General features: G+C 43.3%; 1 protein-coding gene across 1 annotated transcript in view; it reads left to right on the forward strand.

The window, feature by feature from the left end:
• igf2bp2a (insulin-like growth factor 2 mRNA binding protein 2a) overlaps nt 1–23,202 on the forward strand; it is a 51,013-nt gene that overhangs the window by 14,884 nt on the left and 12,927 nt on the right. The window contains exons 3-7 of the mRNA XM_080785135.1: nt 16,496–16,544; nt 17,752–17,803; nt 20,210–20,273; nt 21,522–21,818; nt 22,241–22,375. Of these exons, the coding sequence (XP_080641261.1) occupies nt 16,496–16,544; nt 17,752–17,803; nt 20,210–20,273; nt 21,522–21,818; nt 22,241–22,375 (597 nt within the window). The remainder of the gene's footprint in view (nt 1–16,495; nt 16,545–17,751; nt 17,804–20,209; nt 20,274–21,521; nt 21,819–22,240; nt 22,376–23,202) is intronic.

Below are 23,202 nucleotides of genomic sequence, written 5' to 3' on the forward strand. Positions count from 1 at the left end.
ATATGGAGTGTCACAAGGCATGACAGACTGATGGCCATATATGGTGGCATGACGTGTCAGGAGGCGTGAGGGACTGATGGCCATATATAGTGGCGTGACTGACGGAACGACAGATCGGCGGAAGGACGGACAGGTTTTCATAGTAATCTGAGACCTATGGTATATGTATATATATATATATATACATACATATAGTGAAGTGTTTACCCTATTATAGAACAGGCCTGGTGGGCCACCAGGCAAATAGGAACCACAACCAGACAAACAATTCTACTTTTGTAATTTATGCCAAAAATAACATCAAATATCCGGGATTCATTCAATGATTTGCCTTTGGGAGTTTATTTTTGTGGCAAGCCCGGATTCTGAATTCCCTCAGTGTAAAAATAGAAGTCACCACCATTAAGAAATCAAGTGACAGTGTGTGGCTAAGACAGTGGGAGAGAGCAACATGACAGACCTATGGACAGAAAGCCCAGGCCAGGCTAGAGCTTGCGTAATGTTGAGTGGGGTTTACTGTACGTCCTATACGTGCAGCATTGATCCAGGTTAACCCGGCCGGGACCTATACGACTATGGCAGGCAGGCTCAGCCTCCCAACTATAATACCGCATGGTTGGCAGATTAAAGGATGAGACCTGAGGGAGCTGCTGTACGACTCAATGTAAAGCACAGTGGCAGCAGCACACACCACCATGAGGAGGGAGCAGCTAGCAACGGAGCCACATTGATGTACACTGCAGTATGAGCTGGTACCCACCTGTCAGTAGCCCTTAGCATATAGAGCTGGCCTTTTTAGTGTGAGTGAGAGAGAGAGGTAGAGAGAGACTGTAAAGTTAGTGAGTGACAGTTGGAGATGGAAATTGGAAGAGTGTGTGCGTGTGCGTGCGTGCACAGTATCGCATCCTATCTCTGTGTGTGTGTGTGTGTGGGTACATGCACACTTGCGTGTGTGTGTGTGTGTGTGTGTGTGTGTGTGTGTGTGTGTGTGTGTGTGTGTGTGGTGCATGTCTGTGGCATAGCCTGCCTGTGCCAATGCTGTGTCTGTGACAGTGTAACAGAGTGCTGACGGAATGGAGTGCCTTGTGGTGGAGACACAGGACTCCTCCATAGTCGCTGAGGTAGCAACAGTTTTGATGTGGACAGGACCGTGTAGGACACGATTCTGCAAATCCTCTGGAATGTTCCTTTAGTTTATTTATTTATTTTGTTTTGGTGTCAAACTCGAGAGATAGGTGTCAATGTACAGATGTTCATGACAATTGATTGCAAGTTGGCTTAGTTGACCCTTAAATGTTTAAGTAAAACCAAAATCAGTTAAAACGAACTTGTATTCTTCTTTTTGCAATGTGTATTTTGCATCAGGCACAATGACAAAATTATGGAATGAAGCTTTATGTTAGGTAAGGCTTACACATTGTTAGATCTGTGACTTCTGCTGTGGTGTCTTGGACTATAGTGGCAGATTGTTCTGCTTTGCAGTGTTTGTTATCTCCGTTTCACAACTGGGATTTCTATCAGGTTTTAAAGATCTTTGTGCTTTCCAAATCACTGTGCTCTAGCAGAGTGGTTCCCTTGGAAGTTTATTACAACCGCACATTAATATTGCAATATCGCTGCTGTCGGGAGGATAACCTCCCAACTCAATTTGAGGTTTTAGATTTTCTTTCATGAATCAGTGCTATTGAACACCCGTCTGTGGTTTTTCGAAAATATTGAACCAATGTTAAGTAGTAAAAATCGCTTTGGACAAAACCTCTTAACTCCATTGGACCCTCAAAATGTCTGCTAAAGCAACTAACTCCACCACCTCTCCCCCTCTCATGCACGTAACTGACAATAATATTTAAAGTCACAACACCAACTTTGATGAGGCAGCATTGCTTTGTTCTACAGCTCTACATGCTTACATAGACTGTAGTGTAGATCGACTGTTTTAGCTATGAATACAGGTGTGCCTTGAGATTTGGACTTTCCCTTCAGTATTTGGTAGTTGGTTATTCATCAATCATTGTGAACTGTCATGTTGGTTCATTGTTTATGTAAAATGAAAGTAAAAGTGTCCTGTAAGTCCATATGGGCTGAGCTTCCTCGGAAGCAATGATAAATAAAAATCAATCAATCGGGATGCCTTGGGCACAAAACGTTTGAAAACCACTGCTCTAGCATTCGTCTCAGCTATAGCCTACTCATAGTGACACTGTTCTCTGGCCCAGCCATGTTTCACACGGTTGTGCAGAGCATGACTGAGACCTTGACCAATCTTCCTTGATAAGGTCGGTCAAGCCAGATGGTTCTACTAGCCATTACCATTTATGAAGCACTCTTCTGCACAGTAAGCATATTGGTTAACAGATCAGAATGGAAGTGACAGGTAAAAACAATAGTGGCGGAGAGAGTGAATCATGCACTGAATGCAAATGTACAGATTTGTTTCACATGATCCTCCTGGTGTGTCAATTAACTGCATTCTTGCAAACAGCTGTCATATTTCAAACAGATCTGCATTCTGCTATAAGAGCCCAATTAAACATTTCATTTGTTGAGGAAGTTTAAATTATGACTATTATTATTTTACCCTGTGGCATGTGAGCAGTGAGCTCTGACCCAAATGAACACTACATCCGAGTAAGAATTACAATATTTTTTTACATCCACAGTGGTATACAGTATGCACTATGCAGCTCTCTGCATTTTAAGCACGCAGCATATTCAAATGTGGCACAAACAATGTTGAAGGATTTAAACTGCTTGCTTTTGGTGATGTGCCATGAAATCTTGCCCTGGGCTTACATACAGGATAATTATCTGTGTTGACTGTTTATCTGACTCAGTTTAAGTCAAGCCTTGATGTTATCTGTTTAAAGGCACAGTTGGCTCCAGGTGCCTCATTTTGATTGTAGTAATGTTCAGCAACTACAGATTAAGACAAACTTTTTCATGGAAAAAAAATAGAATCGTGATTTCAATTCTTGTGGAGGAAAATCGAGATTCACATTTGAACAAGAATTGTGCAGCACTACATTAATTAAACCATCCCTCCTCAGACCATGTGCACGTCAAATGCGAACAGCATGCTTTGCTCGAGTTAGTGAAATGAGTCAATCTACCTGTGTGTCTCTACATCACGAATAGGCCGGTTCATCGCAGGCCATGTTGAATCAATGAATACAACAGAAGAACAAACAACGTGTAAGCCTTACATCAGCGGCATGCGTTTGTCTTTGTGGCTCTTTTTCTGTGTGTACTGCATGTACTGTATGCTGGGTCTAGGAGAGGGAACTTGGGTGAGTCAAGACACCTGAGCACTAAAGAGATACAAGATGGTTAACTGCAGCATGAAGTGTAAGTTGTGTAAGTTAACAAATGGATCAGTTTAATTATTGGTAAATCTCAGTTTTTGGACTTAAAACTTAGCAGGCTTCTATGCTGTGAAGCAGCCACAGGTAATTAGTTAGGGAAAGTTAGCCAAATTGGTGACCAATCTGCAAAATAAATGTTTACTGATAGCTTCCTTCACAAATGTGTTCATAAAGGCGTCTACTATCACCTCTGAATTTGTTCCAACCAAACTCCCTTGGGAAACTTTGTGACAGCTGCTGAAAGTTGGGGTACCATTAACAACCTACTGTATATGGCAAATAGAAATAGAAATTCTGCTTTAAGTAGCACATAACGAGTCAAACTGGGGTTTGTAATGATTCTGAATCTTATTCTGAATCAATTGCAAGCATTTGTTTTACACGAAAACACTAAAAACGGCCATATAGCCACTTTTCTAAATGTGATGAGTCATCACATTTATGATGACGTGGACGTATTTAGCCCAAGGAGTGTTTTTCATGCCTGTCACATGCTACTTAAAGCAGAATGACATTTGTAACGTTTGCCTGCATATAGGTTGTTAACGGTACCCCAACATTCAGCAGCTCTCAAAGTTTCCCAATTGAGTTGGGTTAGAACAAATTGAGAGGCGATAGTAGACATCTTTATGAACTTGTGTAGAAAGCTATTGGTAAGCATTTATTTTGCAGATTGGTAACAAATGTAGCTAACTTTCCCTAACTAAATGAGGCTACACCGACAATGAGCTCTTTACTTTAGTGTCTTCACTTCCATCACGTAGGTATACCGGTAGGCTATTTAAAAATTGCAAGCAGCGAGTTTGTATGTGCTATTTTTCAAAAATGTTGAATAATGTCACCAATTTAGAAAGATTTCTTACATAAATCTTCTCTTCTGGAGGTCCCTGGCACAACATATTTTCAGATTTGCAGGTAGTTGGCACAAAAAGGTTTGAGAACACAACCACTTCAACCCTACACTACATTGAACAGGGTCACCTGGGGGACGCATGCGTGTGAGCTAGTAGATATGTTTTTGAGACATACATGAGACATTTTGAAAACAAAACGCCTGCTATCCCCAAGGCTAAACTCCAAGTAGCAGTTAAACTATTGCTTCATAAAAGTATATGTTCCATATTCCATTATGCAACGACAACAGATGCAAAAGTCGACGAGAGATTGAGACTTGTTTTAGACTTGCGCACCTGTCGCCCCGCTGTCACACAGGCTTGATGATGCGTCAAGGGGGTCCCATAGCCATGTATTTACTCTCAAAGCGGGAGCGCATTTCAAAATAAGTGTTTTTTGTTTGTACTTGCAATCTGATCATTCAACCCATGTTTTATTTTGGAAACGTACTGGAAATGGAAGTAGTTATGACCAGGAAGAAGCCTAGTTGTCTTGAAACCCAAATATGCTGGTACCAGGCGTGGTGGTACGCCTGGTACCGGAGCACAGGAGGGAGGTTCCGGAGCCAAGCTCCGGCATTAATTAAGCACTGCATAGATGTCACCTTTAAATCTACAGAATTTGCTTACAAGACTTATTATTTCAGAATAGCAAGCTTACTATAATATATTGTGATGCTTTGTGAGCTTGTAGATTAGGCATTTTATAAAAAAATTTAATGGGGTTTAAGCGTTTAATCCAGTAACCCAAAGCACAATGGGCAACGCTGCCAGACTTTGGAAAGAGTAGACAGACGTTTTCTCAAGTATGGTAGGCTCTACTGAATATTGTTGACTTGTGGCTTCCTCTTAGAGATTTCAGACCATTTAGGTGCTTAAGAGCTTACGGGACAAAGTTGGAAATTCAGATTAGACTTGTCTCTGACTATTAGCCCAACCCACCCTGACTGACCCATATACCATAGCATCAGTCCTTTAATACGGCTCAGACAGTCCTACTGGTGAACCAGAATGGAAATGCACAGGGATTCCTACTAGGGTTAATAATGGAGACATGGAGTCATGTTGATATTGATACAACCCATCCTCACATACAGCGCAATGTGGAAATATTTGGTCTCATATTTCAAGTAATTATTGAGCAATTCATGAGTATGTATAAAGTATGTACACACCTGTACATATTTAAGCTGAACATTGTTTTGTAAAAAAAAGAAATCTTCTAACTCACAGGCCATTTCCATTAGCTAAATCGTCTACTCATCTCTGCTCATAGTCATACAACTCAAATGGGGGGGAATGACCTATATACAGACCAGACTCAAACTGGCTTCTGTGATTCCCTTAGGATTGACATGGGCACACTTCCCAAACATTGCTCCTGCTTTGACGTATAGCAAATGTTGGTTCTCTTGCTTTTTAGTTTATTAGCACATTTCGTTGCTTAGTTTTTATATATTAGCCTTTATTGGTTGTGTTTATTAGATGTTCCTGTTCTCCCTCCGAGCTTCTTTGGTAGTGGGTACTGCATTTATGAGCGTTGCATGTTGTCCTGTTATTGTATTGTATTCATTGTTACTGGCAGAGCTGTGTTACTTATTTTTGCCTCTTCTCTTGGCCAGTTAGTTCACACTTGTTAAGAAGACTTCAGTCTCAATGTGATTTTTACTGGTTAAATAAAGGTTAAAAAATGTATTAAACAACGTTAAACTCACCAACATTGCAACTGTAGGGCAAGCTTGAATTATCCTCTCTCAAACTGCAAAGCGTATGTTTCATAAAAATCCACCATAGACATGTTATGAGCTACTTTCTGTCAAGAAATTCCGTGCCGTGATAAGTGTTGGAGTTTGGAAGCACTTGTTTTTATTAACGGGTCGTGCTGCTGCCTCTTGCATTATGTGCAAATTCGAAACAGGTGGTACACACTACACAGGGCCGTTCAGTGACTTCGACGAGCGCTTCCAAACACTTAAAAAATAATCACCTGCACAGAATTTCTTGACAAAAAGTAGCTCATAACATGTCTACGGCGGATATTTATGAAACAAACGCTTTGCAGTTTGAAAGGGGATAATTCGAGCTTTCCCTACAGCTGCAATGTTGGTGAGTTTAACGTTGTTTAAAGACTTAGTGAAATGAAAAATACGTTTTTCACACTTTTAGACCATATCCGTGGTCATCATATGGCCATACCTATAACAATGGATGCCAAAGGGGGGAAATTTTTATCAAAAGTCCATAAAATCAAATTGAAATTACTTCCTTTGAAGCGTGATGACGTGTAGAGGTTGAGGTTCACATGCATATTAATGAATCTAGGTTAAATTCACCCGTTTGATTCCCATTGCGTCCTCCAAACACAGGTGGTTTTGATTACAGAACTACTTTTTAATCTCATTCAAGATGACATCCAGACAGTGTAAACTTAATCACCATGCTAAAATATGTATCTGAAAACATTATAGGTTATAAATAAGCCATGAGCTTTGCTGCCCGTGTTTCTGTCACTGTAAAGCGTATATCTTTTCTACGTCCGAGCATAGACATGGTAATGCCCCGCCTGCCTCTGATTGGCCTACCGACACAGCCGGTGTCTTCGAGGTGGAAGATTCATGCTGGATATCGTCTGCTACACAAGGTTACTCCGTGGTGGGAAATAAATAAATAATACAAGCGAACAGCATGGCACGCGCGACAGTAACTTTTATTTTTGTAGAAGAGGCAAACTAATATTGTTTATGCCGTTGGCCTGTTTATTTGTATACATGTGTAAATTCTAAACATTATTGTACAGTAAAAAGGTCTCTTTTCCCTTGATCATTATCTTTTTTAGTAATAGTATAATAGTATTAGAACACAGCCAAATGAAATCATCATAGTACATACTGTAGGCCTACGTGTTCAATCAATTATTCAATCAAAGCAAACGGCACAAACAATATTAGTTTGCCTCTTCTACTAAAATTTAAGTTACAAGTTACTATCGCATGTTGCCATATTCTCTTGTATTATTTCCCACCACGGAGTACCCTTGCATCTCGGAGGACAGTCAAGACGGGCAGTGTCGGTAGGCCAATCAGAGGCAGGCGGGACGTTTCCATGTCTATGCTCGGACGTAGAATAGATATACGCCTTTGTAAACAACACCATATATGGGCATAAAAGGGACAAAGACATAATAACTGGTTGTGGCATGCAATTCCAACTTGCATCGTTCCAAATAGGCCAGTGGCCAACGGGCACCGCTCTAGTGACTAAAATCATGGGCGTAGCTTGAACTTGACCCCAGGGGGTGCGAATGTCTGGGGGGAATCCCGCTTTTATTAATTATTTTGCCCTAACCCCTACAAATGTGTTATTTAGGACCACACACACACACACACACACACACACACACACACACACACACGATAAGAGAGATGATTACAAACTACAGTCAGAAGCACACCACAAGTTACAACAACCGGCATTGACAGGACACTGCAATCCTGCTGTCAATTGTTTTCTTATAGTTCACTTTAGAAAACTGCACAAATTGTAATATGTCTCGAATGTCCTTAATGATTAAAATCAAAATAGTAAAGTTTACTGAAAAGCTTCGCCAGGATAACAACACAGGAGCATGTACATAAGAGTCACAACAACTCACATTAGTCACCCAGAGACGACCTGCTTTACGGCAGATTTGTAACCATAGTGATGGTGCAGTGCTCCCCCTGCACCCCCATTAACTCTGCCCATGACTAAAATACCAGGAAAGGACCTGGAGGCTCTGGAAGTACAGAGGATAAATTAGGCTAACTGTTGACTAACATTGTCCCCATGTCAAAATCGCTCTTAAAACCCATTCCCCTACCCTTTACTGACTCCGGCAGCGTCACAGCTCTCCTTGACAACATGTCACTCAAATTCAATTCAAGATTCAATAATTAATTTGCCATGTCAACAAGTTCATAGGAATTTGTCTTGGTTCATACTCAACATATACAGACAACCATAGATACACAAACAAGAAGGACACAATACAAAAACAAAAACCAGCAGCATAGGAAATTACATTCAGTTTTTTTTAAGTGCTATATGCATATTGCTACAAGTTCAGATGTCTAATGGCTACAGGGTAAGTGCTATCTCTGAAGCGAGATCTTGATTTCATCCCCACATAATGAAGATGAATTATCAAAGCATCAATATTGATTTGAATTTTTCTTACCACGGCTGTAGTGTAGGCTACACCATGCCTCCAGGTCTCTTTAACAAACACCCAAATCAGGCTTCTGGCCAAACATGAGGCCTCAAACCTGGTCACCCATTTTATGCACTACCCTTAAAGGGGCAGTGCTACATTTTGATCAACATGTGCCTGTTATCTCTCCTGTACCTCATCAATACAGCATGAAATTGCTGTATCGATCCAACGATAACAAAATATTATTTCGTTTTGGGTCTGCGATCAAATGGTGGTCCGTGGCTCAAATGCAGAATAAATAACAGGTCTTGATATATAAAGGGTTGAAAACCACCGTTCTAGATGTGAGGGCTGAACCTCTAGTAACATACAAACACCTATATAGCCACTACACACACGCACGTACGCCACCTTGTGCCACAAGACCTGCGCAAATAAGTCTCAGTGGTTCTAGCAGGGATTCCACTGGATGGCAAAGGCATGTTGTGTCCAGAAGGTTTGGCAAGGTAGCATTGGGTTAAGAGGGGGATCTGAGAAAATTGAGTTTCAAAGACTTAATTTCCTGCATATAAATCACAAAAACCCTTGGGCCCTAATTTATGTCTGGGAAAAAAACTAAGCCACCATATCCAAGATATGTTTTGCAAATAACTTAAGATATTTTCAACAGTCAAATTGACTTGATCATACATCTAATTTTAGTCCAGCTAAAAAGGACTTGGGATTAAAAATATGGTTTAATAAGGGCATAAGGAAAGTGGTGGATCTCTTTGAGGATGGCAATCTAATGTATTTTGAGGGGCTGAAGGGAGATATGATGAGAAGTTTTCCACACAGAATTGCTTAGGGAACAGGTTTGGTCTCTCAAATGTACTACTAGTGGAAAGGAATCATAAAGATGACTCTGAGAGTAAAAGATACAAGACTTTCAGCAGGACATCTCAGAAATAGACTTGGGTTTAATATGTTCCAAGGAACAAACACATACTATTAATACTAGATTAAGACTAATTCAATATATTGGATAATGAGAATTTATATAACCCTGGATAAATTAAATAAATGTGATCCTAACATTCCTGATTTATGTTATAAATGTAGTGAACATAAAGGTACCCCCATTGCGTGTGGGATGTGAGATTAAAACATTCTAGATCGATGCATTATATCTCAGTTTCAGTTACTCTCTGTCCTAAATTATGTAGGCCTAATGCCCTATACTCCGTATTTATCCATTAAATTTAGCTCTAAATAAAAAAGAAAAGACCTCTGGCTATTATACAGGCCAGACGCTGAATTGGATATGGGAGAGGTTCTTAGAGTTCATTAAAAACGGTGACATTGAAGAAGCTTTAGAAGAATTATAGGTTGAGTCACCAGCTGCAGGGTAGGAACTGTAGTATGGACATTGTGTTTTTGTGTATGTTTGTTTTCTTTTTGTTTTATCATCTCATTTAGTTTATTTGGTATTTCATGGAAATATACAATTGAGAATTAGTATTTCTTTCAAGGTTTTATTTTAATATTTGTAATGCCATTGAATAATATATAAAAGAAGAAAAATCATACATCCAATACATCTGGCTCTGAGCTACCCAAAGACCATATAACTTGATTTATTGATAGAAATAAATCTAACAATATGCACGTTCAATGAAAAAAGTGTAATTAGCAGCTCTCTTCCCTCTCTTTGCCGAAAATAGACGATCTACAAGCTCAGAACGCCTCGCAAAAGTTCTCAGAGTAGCGATGCTATAGGGCTATAGGGTTCAAGTTGTTAGTGCAAAAAACTAAAAGGTATCGTATCACACAAAGATTTGGCGGGCCCCCTGTAGTAACTTGGAGGACCACCTAGGGGTCCAGGACCAGCTATTGAAAACTTTGGCTTACTTCAGTAACCTCAGTTTATCAAGCGAATTGAGCGAGAGAATCGCCTAAGGGTAGCATGGCGCCACCCTTAGGCGATTCTTGAGTGAGATGAGCTTAGATAACCCCTGCTGTAAACAGTTAAATTATTCTGCCTCCAAGCTGTCCCTCAACAATGTGAACTCACAAGATAGCTCCAATTTTGTACTTCCCAAAGTTCCCACTTCAATTGAGTTCTAACTTGCTCTGGCAATTGGCTTACAATCAAGATTTTATTAACCTATTTGGGCAGCTCAACAATGATTGGTCAGCCCCATAACAACCTCAAAATATGATGAAATTCTAAATGGAAGGATTTTTTTGGTTTAGCTGAAGTGGAACAACATCATAAGTAAGCGATTTCACATTTACACCATAGAGAATTTCCTAAAATGAATTTGTTAGTTATGCGCACCTCCGGACTACACAGTACACACCAATGAGCCAGTTGTGTCGGTCAGCGTGCTACCATAACCTATCCCTGGGGTTTGTAATATGACCATTTAGCTAGTACACATCTACATGGCTCACATGATTTATGACCAAAATATGTATTCCCCCCTACTTTCCCATCCTCCTGTATTCAGACAGTAATCCTTTCTTTTCTGTGTGATATGAAGTCTTTCATTCTTGTCCTCTGCCTTTGTTGGTGGCCCGACTCGGACTCCTGATAGAGTTATCAGAAGCTTTCTGGATCATCTGTGTTAGTCTGATCCACTGATATTACGCACCGACTTATCACAGCTATTAGCCAGCTAATATGTTACTCCAGTATGCTGTGAAGCAGTCAAGCAGGACATTTTCACACAAAGACATTTGAAAGGTGGTAGCGGGCAATTTAATGAGGATAAAAAAGAAAAGAAAAAAAGAAACAAGCCATGGACATATACTTCCATTGCAGTCTCTGGAAGTAATTCCATATTTCCTTTGTGGCTTTGATTATCACTGCGATACTGACATGACTTGCATGTGACTACAGTTGTGGATGTTTTAAAAGTCAGCAAGGTTGCTGGAAATATGTCAGCTTCAGCTGCACTCTATAATACTTAATTGGCTAGTCCACAGGGGTCTAGTCTCCTTTTATCCCTCTACACCAAATCTCTTCACCCGAAAATAGCTGATCTACAGTTTCATTTTCATACTTAGTACACGCCTCATTTCTTTCTTCTTTTTCTTTTTTTAATTTCTTACTGACTACATTTTGTGTTTTAGTCTATGTCTTTGGTTATGACTACACTATAAAAATGTAGCATAAGTCCTTTTCCCCCCCAACTGGGGTGTTGTTGTCTTCTTGCCCCACTGTTCCCCTTCAGCCTCCGCTGCAGAACGAGTCATTTAAAAGCCCCCCATTTTGTATTGGAGGACACATGGTCCTTATTCAATTAGGACTCGCCACATGCAGGCCTGTGATTTATGTATGGTGAATTTCATTTGGAGCTTTTGACAGTGATGATCAGATGTTCGTCGTTAGGAACACTTGGAGATGCTGGCGAGGGGTGAATACCCTCTTTCTCACCCCTCTGTCCGCCTGTCCTCTCAGAGGTTAGAATTCCTTTGACCACGCCGCATGCAAGCGAGTATTAGTATGCATGCGTGCGTGCAGAGTGCAGACGTGTTTTTTTCTTTTTCTTTTTTTACCTTGTGCAGTGCAGCTGGGTGCAGTAAATATTAGCTTTTCAAATGAACATGGCCACCCTCAGATATTTAAAGGCCAAAATTGAGAGGCTTTCTTTTTTTCGTTTGGCAGGCCGTTCCAAACCAGCAGCAGACAGCTTGGTTACATTCGGCAAACATTAGGTAACCATCGACTTCAGTCTGCATCTTCTACTGCAGTTCATTTTGGACTTTGAGAAAGGATGGAGGGAGACTGAGAAAGGGCGTTGGGTTCACCTTGACTACAAACAAAGAGGAGATATTACCAGAGATGCCTGCTACTTCAGATATTACCTCTAAGGTATTGGTTTGATTATAAAGCAATGAGCATATTAAGTGTCACTGGAGGACATGCACGTTTGTGTAAATCATAAATCATGCATATACCCAGGTGAACCTGAGCTCTGAGTGGAGAAAGGCAACGATATACTTGCTATATGGATGGAGGGCATGCGCATCTCAGACTCCTCCCTGCCCGGGAGACAGTTGAACAGAGAGACGGGCCGGCAGGAAAGCAGTTATCCTCGTGGTAGCCACTAGCCACAGGCATGCAGAAAATGAGATCTTTTCTTCAGGAAAGAGACGCCATCATTCTTTCCGTGAGATGCCCATGATTCAGGGCACTGCCTTCGGCAAAAGAATAGAAAGATTTGAGGGTGAAAGCAAGGTTTGTGAGTTCTTCTTCTACAGGAATGCCCATGCATGCCATGGAGGAGAAGCAGGAAAATGGAGAAAAAGTGTGATAAGAGGCATCTTGTATCTGTGTCATTTTTGATAATGAAATCCTACTGTACACTCGAACCTCCATAGCCACGCCATTCCTCACATCTCTGGACAGCCCTCCAGGGGTCCACCCCATGCTTCTCTCTCTCTCCCTCTCCCCCCCCCCCCCCCCCCCTCTCTCTCTCTCTCTCTCTCCCCCCTCTTGTTCTCTCTCACACACTCTCTCTCGCTCATTCTCTGTCATGGATCCTTCTCCAGGGTGCTTTATAAAGGGTGCAGAGGACACCATCACTATGGATGTGGGCCGGTTCAGCCTCATGTGGGCTAATGTTTCTGCTCAAGGTTAGAGTTGCCACTTAACAGAGGCTAATCAATTAGCAGACGCACAACAGAGGATGTTGCCCTCTGAATTCATGGGCTATTTAGGCAGACTGTGTGAAATTAATGGGGCTTTTATTGTTCATATTCAAGCAGCCCAACCCCAGACTAAGGCACATTTTGGAGGCCAATAGATGGAATAGATGGAAGGTATAGATGGAGAAAACTGCAGCTGTGTGTGTGTGTGTGTGTGTGTGTGTGTGTGTGTGTGTGTGTGTGACTTCTTTGCTATCTTGTTCAGCATTCTCCTTGAGAAAGGGGATGTGATAGATTGTACTCGGTGTTCAATTAAGAGTACTGCACTGACTGTTGTGTGATCGACTGCTCATGCCTGTTGTATCCATTCTGATATGCTAGTAATGCTACCCAGTAAACTGGACCTGCAACTACAATCTACTCCAGTGTGTGTTGTCTATTATTATTATAAAGAACCCAACTCACGAACTATAACAGTGTGTGTGTGTGTGTGTGTGTGTGTGTGTGTGTGTGTGTTTGTGTGTGTGTGGAGCTACAAAACCACAACCCCCTGAACTAAGATCAAGATCATTAACGCTCTCTCCTCACCTTCAGCTCTCCTCCGCTTCATCCATCTAATTTAATTTCTTCTCTATACCTGCAGTATATGTGGTCTGTTCTGGTCTGTTTAGTGGCCGTTGCATCTCTCTGGGGCTCTTCCTCCTCTGCATGGCTATGGTTCATACTCTCAGTGACTCCTCCTCTGCATGGCTATGGCTCATATGGTTCATACTCTCAGTGACTCCTCCTCTGCATGGCTATGGCTCATATATGGTTCATACTCTCAGTGACTCCTCTAATCAGGGCTGGACTGGCCACAGGGCATACCGGGCATTTTCCCGGTGGGCCGTTTTTTGCCAGTGCCATCATGATAATTTCACTGTACCTGTATCAGTGAGTGACAAATAAACCCTCTACAAAGGGTTGTGTAGTTGTCTGTTGGTTTGTATCATTTAGGCCTATGTTGTTCTGTAAAAGTGGTGGTATTAGGGCTTGTTTGTTTGAGTGTGCCGCGACAGAGCGGGCGGTAGATTTTCTGCTATCTGCGCGCTGGTTGTGGTGGGCCGGTCTGGGCCAAATTCACGCGAAAAGGCCCGGGCCGAATTTTTGTCCCAGTCCAGCCCTGCCTCTAATGCTTATTGGGAGTCGGTCCCTCAGTGCACGGTGCTGCTCTTCCTCTGCCAGTCCTCTCTGCTTTTTAAATCAGGCGCCGCAGAGCTGGGCGCACTCACGTTAATGTAGTTGTTAACAGCTTGTGGTCGCCGGGTGGTTTGTGTGGCTTTGCTCGCCAAGCGAACACGCTCACTTGAGGGAAGAGAGGCTGCTCGACCGCCCGGGCAGCAGGGAGGGAGAGTGTTGTCTGTCTGCCCGCCTGCGTGCACATTTTAACCATTTATGTATTACTATATATATCTTTTTATTGGGTTTTTTAAAATTTTTCCCCTCCCATGTGGGGTATTTGTTAATACATAGTCTTAAGGCACCCCTCATTTTCCTCCCGTCCACCCACTATGCCCACCCACTCTTCCCCAATGCAGAGACAATACTGGAGAAGGGAAAAATTACAAAAATACAAAAAAGAAAAAATAAGTAAACTAATTAAAAAGAGAGGGGGGAGGGGGGAGGGGAAAGAGAAGAAAGGAGGAAAGGAGGGGAGGGGACCACCTGTGTGTGCGCGCAGCCACCGGTTTACACGACGCATGTACAATGCATAGGCCTATGCTTTCACCATTATATAGTTCAAATATGGCTCATCTCTGGGACTACCGTCAGGGTTTTTACATGGTCAACAAAGGGCGTCCATGTTTGCTGGAAAGTTGTCATGGAACCATTAAGTGAGAATCTAATCTTTTCAAGCCTAATGTAGAATAGTGCGTCCTTTATCCATCCGTTATGTGTGGGTGGGGAAACTTGTTTCCATTTCAGGAGTATAAGACGTCTGGCTAAAAGAGAAGTAAAGGACATTATTCTCTTAAGGTGTAGAGGAATGTTAGTCCCTGGGGGAATGCCAAACAAGGCCGTTAACGGGTTGGGTGGGATAGGTACACCCAGTATGTCAGAGTAGGATTGAAATATAGCTGTACAAAGTCCACCAACCTAGGGCATGACCAAAACATGTGTGACAGACTGGCAGCGGGTTGTCTGCACCAGTTACATGCATCATTAATATCTGGAAATATCTGTGCTAATCTTGCATTTGTGTAATGAACCTGCTGAATGATCTTACATTGGATAAGATTATGTCTAGCACAGATTGAGGAACTGTGAACCAGTCTCAGAGCTGTCTTCCATGCCGGGTCGGGCAGTTCTAGCCCCAGGTCCTGCTCCCATGCCGTCCTAAGATGGTTGAGAGTTTCTGGGTTTATTGAGTTGAGTTCATTATATATTGTTGAAATTAAGCCCTTAGTTTGTATTGGGGTTCAGGGAAAGTAAAGAGTCCACTGCAGAATGGTTGGGTTGGTTTGGAAAGTTTGGGAATTGTCTTTGTGCAAAGTGTCTGATCTGAAAGTAGCGAAATAGGTAAGAGCCAGGTAAACGGAATTGTTCTGAGAAGTGTGAGAATGGTGCCATAGTCCCGTTACTGTACAGATCTTTAATAGTTCTGATCCCCTTGTCAAACCAGTTTCGGAAGACAGGATCCGAACATGAGGGCTCAAACAAATGATTACGGTTTATTTATGTCCACACAAAGGACATGCATACAAGGGCACAAATATTATAGGTGCAGTAAGGTTACATTTACAAAATCATGGCACGTGTTTTCATAGTACAATAGGCATGTCACTCAGTCAGTACTCTATCTTTGGGTATGAGACAAGTAGCAGCATCTCTGCCATATTATAGCAGACGCCACAATACTTTGCCAGCCTTTTTGCCTCCCAAACTTGGGGCATCCCAAGTTGTTGGAATCCTCTAACAACAAGAGCTGCCCTAGGCTGGCAAATCTAAAAACAAATTGTCTGCAGCACCTATAGCCACCCCCCCCCCCCCCCCCACCCCACACACACACACACACACACACACACACACACACACACACACACACACACACAGTAAGAAAAAATGCCTGATAAGTGAAGGCTTAAGAATAAGACTGAGGGCAAAATAGGGCTTTGCGTCATGACTTGGTGACGAGAGGATGAGTGTGTTCTCTACACAATGGACAAGACTGTACTAAGTGTGCATGTCTGTCTGTGTTAATGTGTGTGTGTGTGTGTGTGTGTGTGTGTGTGTGTGTGTGTGTGTGTGTGTGTGTGTGTGTGTGTGTGTGTGTGTGTGTGTGTGTTAATGTGTGTGTGTGTGTGTGTGTGTGTGTGTGTGTGTGTATTTGTGGTTCAGCTCTGTTAAATCCACTCTGTTTCTCATCTCTGCAGGAGTCGGAAGATTCAGATCCGGAACATTCCCCCTCATCTACAGTGGGAGGTGAGTGTTTATTTGTGTGTGTGTGTGTGTGTGTGTGTGTGTGTGTGTGTGTGTGTGTGTGTGTGTGTGTGTGTGTGTGCATGAGTTGTGTGTGTGTGTGTGTGTGTGTGTGTGTGTGTGTGTGTGTGTGAGAGAGAGAGAAAATGCCCTGTTGAACAGCACCAAGAAGCCCACAAACGCCAGTTGTCTGGCGATGAGTCACCACTGTATTAACCTCAGTACGTGTTTGCTTTACATGTTTGTGTGTGTGTGTGTGTGTGTGTGTGTGTGTGTGTGTGTGTGTGTGTGTGTGTGTGTGTGTGTGTGTGTGTGTGTGTGTACGTACGTGCATGTTTGTGTGTGTGTATGTGTGTGTGTGCGCGTGCGTGTGCACATGTGCTCACTCATGTATGGTGCCCTCTTGAAGTGTGTGCCAGTCTGTGGCACTGCCCACGGGACTGATTTTTCCCCCCTCAGCTTGCCCATTCCCAGTCAGCCACTAGCTCATGCAGTGACATCCTCCATGCCTCCTCCAGGGTAGGCTGGATGGATGCATGGATGCGTGAATGGATGGAGAGAAAGGAGTGAATAAGAAAGAGACCACTGGTTTTGCAGCTCCCAACTGTGTAGCTTCCTGTGATGCATTAACATCTGTGAACACTAACCCACTTACCTGTTTGTGTGTGTGTGTGTGTGTGTGTGTGTGTGTGTGTGTGTGTGTGTGTGTGTGTGTGTGTGTGTGTGTGTGTGTGTGTGTGTGTGCGTGCGCGCACGTGCGTGCGTGAGTGCATGTGTGTGCCCCTCTGTCATATCTGGTCTAGAGGGGCGGGCACGCTTGGAGCAAGCGCTGGAGAATGTTGGTTCACCGATCAGAGCCCCCTCCCCTGCCCCCCACCGCCCCTCCCCTCCCTGGTAGAAAACAGCTGAGAAAACCGATTGAAAACTTTATTGAGAGCGACGCCCCTCTGCACTGTATGGTCCACTTCCTCTCCTAGACCAGGAAATGTGTCTTGTTCCCCCAGGCTTTCAATTTTTGAGCCGTAGCGAACGAAAATAAAATCTGAGGGGTACCGAGGCTACTGTGGGCACATGTGTGTGTGCATGCAACGTGTGTGTGTGTGTGTGTGTGTGTGTGTGCGTGTGTGTGTGTGTGTGTGTGTATCTGAGTGTGTTTTGTATGTGTATTTATTTCTCTAACACACACACTCTCCTGTCCTTTCCCCTATAGGTTTTGGATGGACTTCTAGCTCAGTATGGTACTGTAGAAACCGTGGAACAAGGTAAACACCATCCCCATGGCCCCACCAATGTGTTGTCTTTGTTAACGCAGCCCGTCCCTGTGAAGGATGGCGACATCCTGACTGTGAGCGTCCCGTGCACACTCTTTAGTAGCGCGTAGACAGACAGACCTCCCAGTGAGTCAAGTCTCCCTCTGTGACTTGATTTTCTCACTACCCTCTCATACCACGCACGCATCGTCTAAACATAACCCATCTCTGCTCACGCAAATCACTGCTTTATCACCGTGTGTGTCACGTGCATCATGTGTTATAGTTATAGCTTACTCACAACGCATCGTGCACTTGCAGCTGTGACACCAGCGCACGACAAAGTATGATGCTGGCTTGCCCTGAGAAGAGCATCTGAGTTGCATACAGCCTCCATAATAAGCACTGTGTACGGCTATGGTCCCCTTGGCCTCAGCATATGGATTGAAGTGGGCAGACGTGGCTGCAATCCAGGACTAGTGTGTGTGTGTGTGTGTGTGTTTTGGGGAGGTGTGTAGCTGTAATGGGGGAGGTTACCGTAGGCGCCTGTGGTGAGTCTTTCTCTGTGTATGAGTGGGTGTGTGTGCGAGCGTGCATATGTGTGTGTGTGTGTGTCTGTATGGAGAGAGAGAGAGAGGAGTAGCCAGCATTAGAGCTGCTCAATGTGTAACTCTCCACTGTCCATACAGTCATGCACACACACGCACGCTCGCTCAAACACAAGCACAGGGCTGAGCACCCCATTGCCAAAACTAACTACCGCCCACTGTTAGTCCTCACAGGTGCTAAAAGTGAACCCAGCGGTGAACTTTCTCCTCTAACTTCTCTCAGACTATTATAAAACAACTCACTCTGTGTGAACACACCAGATATCAGGGAAGTGTTTGGAATTCTTTGTCACATATCAGTACCGCCAAAGTCTTTCTGTATAGCAATTTGTTTGAAACTTCAAGAAAGTGTGTCTGTCGGTCTAAAGTCTGCGTCCGTTTGTCCGTCCGGTGTGTCTCTGCCGCTGTGCGCCTTCTTTACCTGTCTGCCCGCCCGCCTGACTTCCCTGCTTGCTTGTCTGCATGTCGCTCTGTCTGGTCGGGTCTGTCTGCGCGCCTGCGGATGTGTCCCGTCGGCACTCTCTGGTTGCAGGGGTGAGGTTTTGGAGGAGTTGTCGGCGTGTGTTCTTGTGTGGCATGGACCGGGGCCGGGCCGGGTGGGGCGGGGCTGGGCCGGACTGGCTGCGAGCGCTCCATCCGGGCATCGTGCCAGACTCGGCCCACACATCGTCTCTACGCCAGCTGGAGGCTCTCACTAAGTTTAACCCTTCTCGGTCCATGCACGCGCGCTTCACATTGTTTTCATGGACAGAAAGAGACACATCTCTTATTTGTGGGTGTGTTATTATTATGTTATGTGTGGGTGTTTGAGGTTTGGTCACGTTGACCTGTATGTTTTTAAAATATCATAGATTTGAAAGGGTCACAGAGTACATTTCAGACTAGTATAATCTCTATGTTCAGGGTCGTATGGTGGTGTCACTGGTAGGATCCAGCCAACGTATTATTTAGCTTTTCCCCATGCAATCACATCGTATCATGTGGTGGCTACTTCACTGGTCTGAGTTGCTGTTCTACAGAGAGCCAACATTTGGACCAAGGTGCATTTCTGTCATGCATTCTAGGGGCCATAACTCATCCCGGGTTAAACTTTCATCTGTTATTGTGCTAGTAGCAGAGAAGCCATTGTACAGTAGCAGCTCCTGTATCGTAGGCAGCAGCCCAGTCTGGACTCAGGCCAGCGTGGTGATGGCCGTAATGGATTCACACAAACAAACAAGTGGCTCTCTGGGTCGCCACGGGAACCAGACAATGTGTCAAACTCACCTACAGCAGTGGTTCTAGTGGTTTTATTATCATTTTTTATAATAATAAAAATGTTGAAATGTTGCTTTGTTTTTACATCCAGAGTTTTGAATAATTTTGAAAATCTTTAACAAGATATAGTGTGTCCCTGAGCCTGACCCAAAATCTTTTCAGATGGCTGTCCACCACTGTTAGGATGATTATAATACTGACATTTATACATGTGCATACATGTGTTGAATCACATGTGCATACATGTGTTGAATCACATGTGCATACATGTGATGAATCACTTTCATCTGCACCTAGTAGACGGAGACTCTTGGGACAACATGCTTGGTCAACCAAATTCACCACGACCAAATAAATACAAATTTGGGGGTTCTTGAGTTTGTTGACATGAAAATGTTTGAGAACCATTGACTGAACAAACACATGCAAGATAGATGCACATGGAAATTACTGACACTCTCTCTCTATGTCTCTCTCTCCTCTATCTCTCTCTCTGTCTCTCTCTCTCTCCCCCCTACCTCCCCTCTTCTTTATCTTGTTCCCTTGCATACAGTGAACACTGATACAGAAACAGCTGTGGTGAATGTTACATACGCTACCAAGGAGGAAGCCAAAGTGTAAGAAAATCCTATAATGACTTTTTCTGATCTGTTGTGGAGCATGTGGGGCTGCAACTATCCTTTATTTTCGTAGCGATTATTTTATCGATTACTTTTACGATTGATGAATAATCGAGAGCCACATCGACATCGGTTATTTTAACCATTTATGAACATTTTCAATATTTTCTGAAACCTTTTGCATATGATGCCATATCCAAAATGGGATCGATTATTAAGCTATTATTAAATTTAAATCATTAAATGAAGTGTTCGATTATTATTATTATTTTTCTAAGATTGATTTAGGCTTTTATTGATAGTGAAGATGGACAGGAGAGAGAGAGAGACGGGGAGAGACAGTGCAGCAAAGGTTGTCATGAACGGGACTCGCTGTCAGGCCAGAGCCTATACAGTATGAGGCATGCGCCTGAACCGCTTAGCGCTAGGCCAGCGGGCGCCCCCCATTTTATTTTATTTTTAAATAATAGATTGATTTGTTTGATTAACTGTTGTACCCTTACTCTGATGCAAATAGCCAGCGTCCTTATTCTGGGGAAACATTTGCAGAAAATAGCCGATCTATGAGGATATTTAGTGTAGAGTGAAAACAGGAGGGGGCCTAGTATAGAGCCCTTGCAATCCAGTCAACTAAGTATTGGGCTTAAGTGGTTAAGTCACAGTCACTGCTAATCTCTATATTGTACTAGAGGGCCTCTCATCTGCTTATTTATTGCAAATATCAGTTTTATGCTTGGAGGAGTAAATCAAACAATCTATTGCAGCGATTCCCAACCTGGGCCTACTGTCGGGCCGTGAGAATATTGCAAGTGGGCTTCCAAATAATTGGCAAAACACTAATATTGATAATGATTAGATGATAATAACATTATCATAAAAATAATAATAAACAAAATAATAATAATAATTGAAAATGTTGTGTTCATTGTGACACCAATGAATAGGAAATTACAGTATACTATGTTATTTCCATTGATCCATGCCGGAACACAATCGATTGGTCATTAAAATAATATACGCTCAGTGGGGCCCACCCACATGACCACGAAGACATTTTCAACTGGGTCCTGATCCAGAAGAGGTTGGGAACCGCCGGCCGAGCTACTGTATTACTCTTTAGGTCTAACTCCTTCCTCACCTTCTATTCCTGCACTCCTTCCTTCCTTCCCTACTCATCCTCCTCTTACGTCATCCACATTCTCTCCGTTCTGTGTTTTCTCCTGTTCCTTGACCCCCCCCCCCCAGAGCCATTGAGAAGCTGACAGGACATCAGTTTGAGGATTACTCCTTCAGGGTGTCATACATTCTAGACATGGACGCTACTCCACCCCCCCAGGCCCCCCGCATGCGGCGCGGGGGTCGAACGTCCCGGGACCAGGATCATGCTCCGCAGGCCGGGCCATCGGGGGGGTACGGCGGCGGAACGCGCCACAAGCAACACGACTTCCCCCTGCGCATGCTTGTGCCCACCCAGTTCGTGGGAGCCATCATCGGCAAGGAAGGGCTCACCATTAAGAACGTCACCAAACAGACACAGTCAAAGTAAGCTGCTGCTTCATATTCACATTTTTTTGGGCTTACAGCATACATACAACTTAAATGGCCGAATATAGTCAATTAGCTCTCTCCTGTGTTCTTATTGGGGCTATTCCTTGACCTTCACAAAGGCGTGGTGTTTTAGTCACAATCTCTTTTGCATTTGTGTTTCTGATAGATGTAGTTGATAGATGAGAGTAGTTGTAGTAATAGTTGTCTGGCTAAGCAAGACTAGGTTGAAAGTGGTTACCTTTCCAACTCTACATTTACCTGTATGTGTGCTCTGTTCTCTGTTGGCTTTCCATTAACGTTCTGACAATCCTGGGTGTTTACAGTGCCTAGTAAAGTAATACATTTGTCTTGATTTTTCCTATTCCTCCTCTCCCTCTCTGTGTGTCTTCCTCTATTTCTCTTTCTCCCTCTCTCAGGGTAGATATTCATCGGAAGGAGAATGCAGGTGCGGCAGAAAAACCCATCACCATCCACTCCACTCCCGAGGGCTGTTCCTCTGCTTGTCGCATGATTCTGGACATCATGCAGAAGGAGGCCAATGAGACCAATACGTGAGTCCAGGCTTCCATTTTTGTAAAAACAAAGACGGGGGCATTTTCACTCACTCTCACACTCACACTCACACTCACACTCACACTCACACTCACACTCACACTCACACTCACACTCACACTCACACTCACACTCACACTCACACACACACACACACACACACACACACACACACACCGACGTAACTATCTCTCCCAGGCAGATTAACCCTGGTGTCAACCTAATCATCTCATCCTTTAACCTCTCCTGTACCTTTTAATCTCAACATCTATTCTCTAGCGCTCTCTTAAACATATGACGCGTCAAACTGGCCTGCCACATGTGATCACAGCTTTAGTGCTTAGGAGCCTGTGAGTGTGCCAGCCGCGTCCCTAATTCATCCCACATTTAACAAGACTCCACACTTTATGAACCCCGCTTCCAGCTTCTACTGGTCCTGAGAGTCAATAGCTAATATACTGCCCAAAACATGGCCAACACAGCGTAGACCACCCGACTGTGAACCCCTCTAATAAGTATTCTAACTGTAGCCCTTATGGTCTCAGAGAGAAACATTACTTTAATCTGAGCTGGCCCCTATTCCCACTCAAGTCGATGGGAAACTAATCAATTCATATAAATGAAATTGTACACATCGCTTAAAGGAGCATTCAGTGATTTGGGTGATTTGGAAAACCCCCAGGGTAACAAGATGTGCACATGTAGTACACTGAACCCCTAATTGCTCCTGATGTGCTGGTTGGTGCATGGTTTCCGTCACCATCGGCGCATGAATGTGTGTGTGAATGGGTGAATGTAATGTAATAATCTAAAGCGCCTTGGATAA

The sequence above is a fragment of the Protomyctophum bolini genome, assembly GCF_963924005.1.
Source record: "Protomyctophum bolini genome assembly, chromosome: 16".
NCBI lineage: Eukaryota > Metazoa > Chordata > Actinopteri > Myctophiformes > Myctophidae > Protomyctophum > Protomyctophum bolini.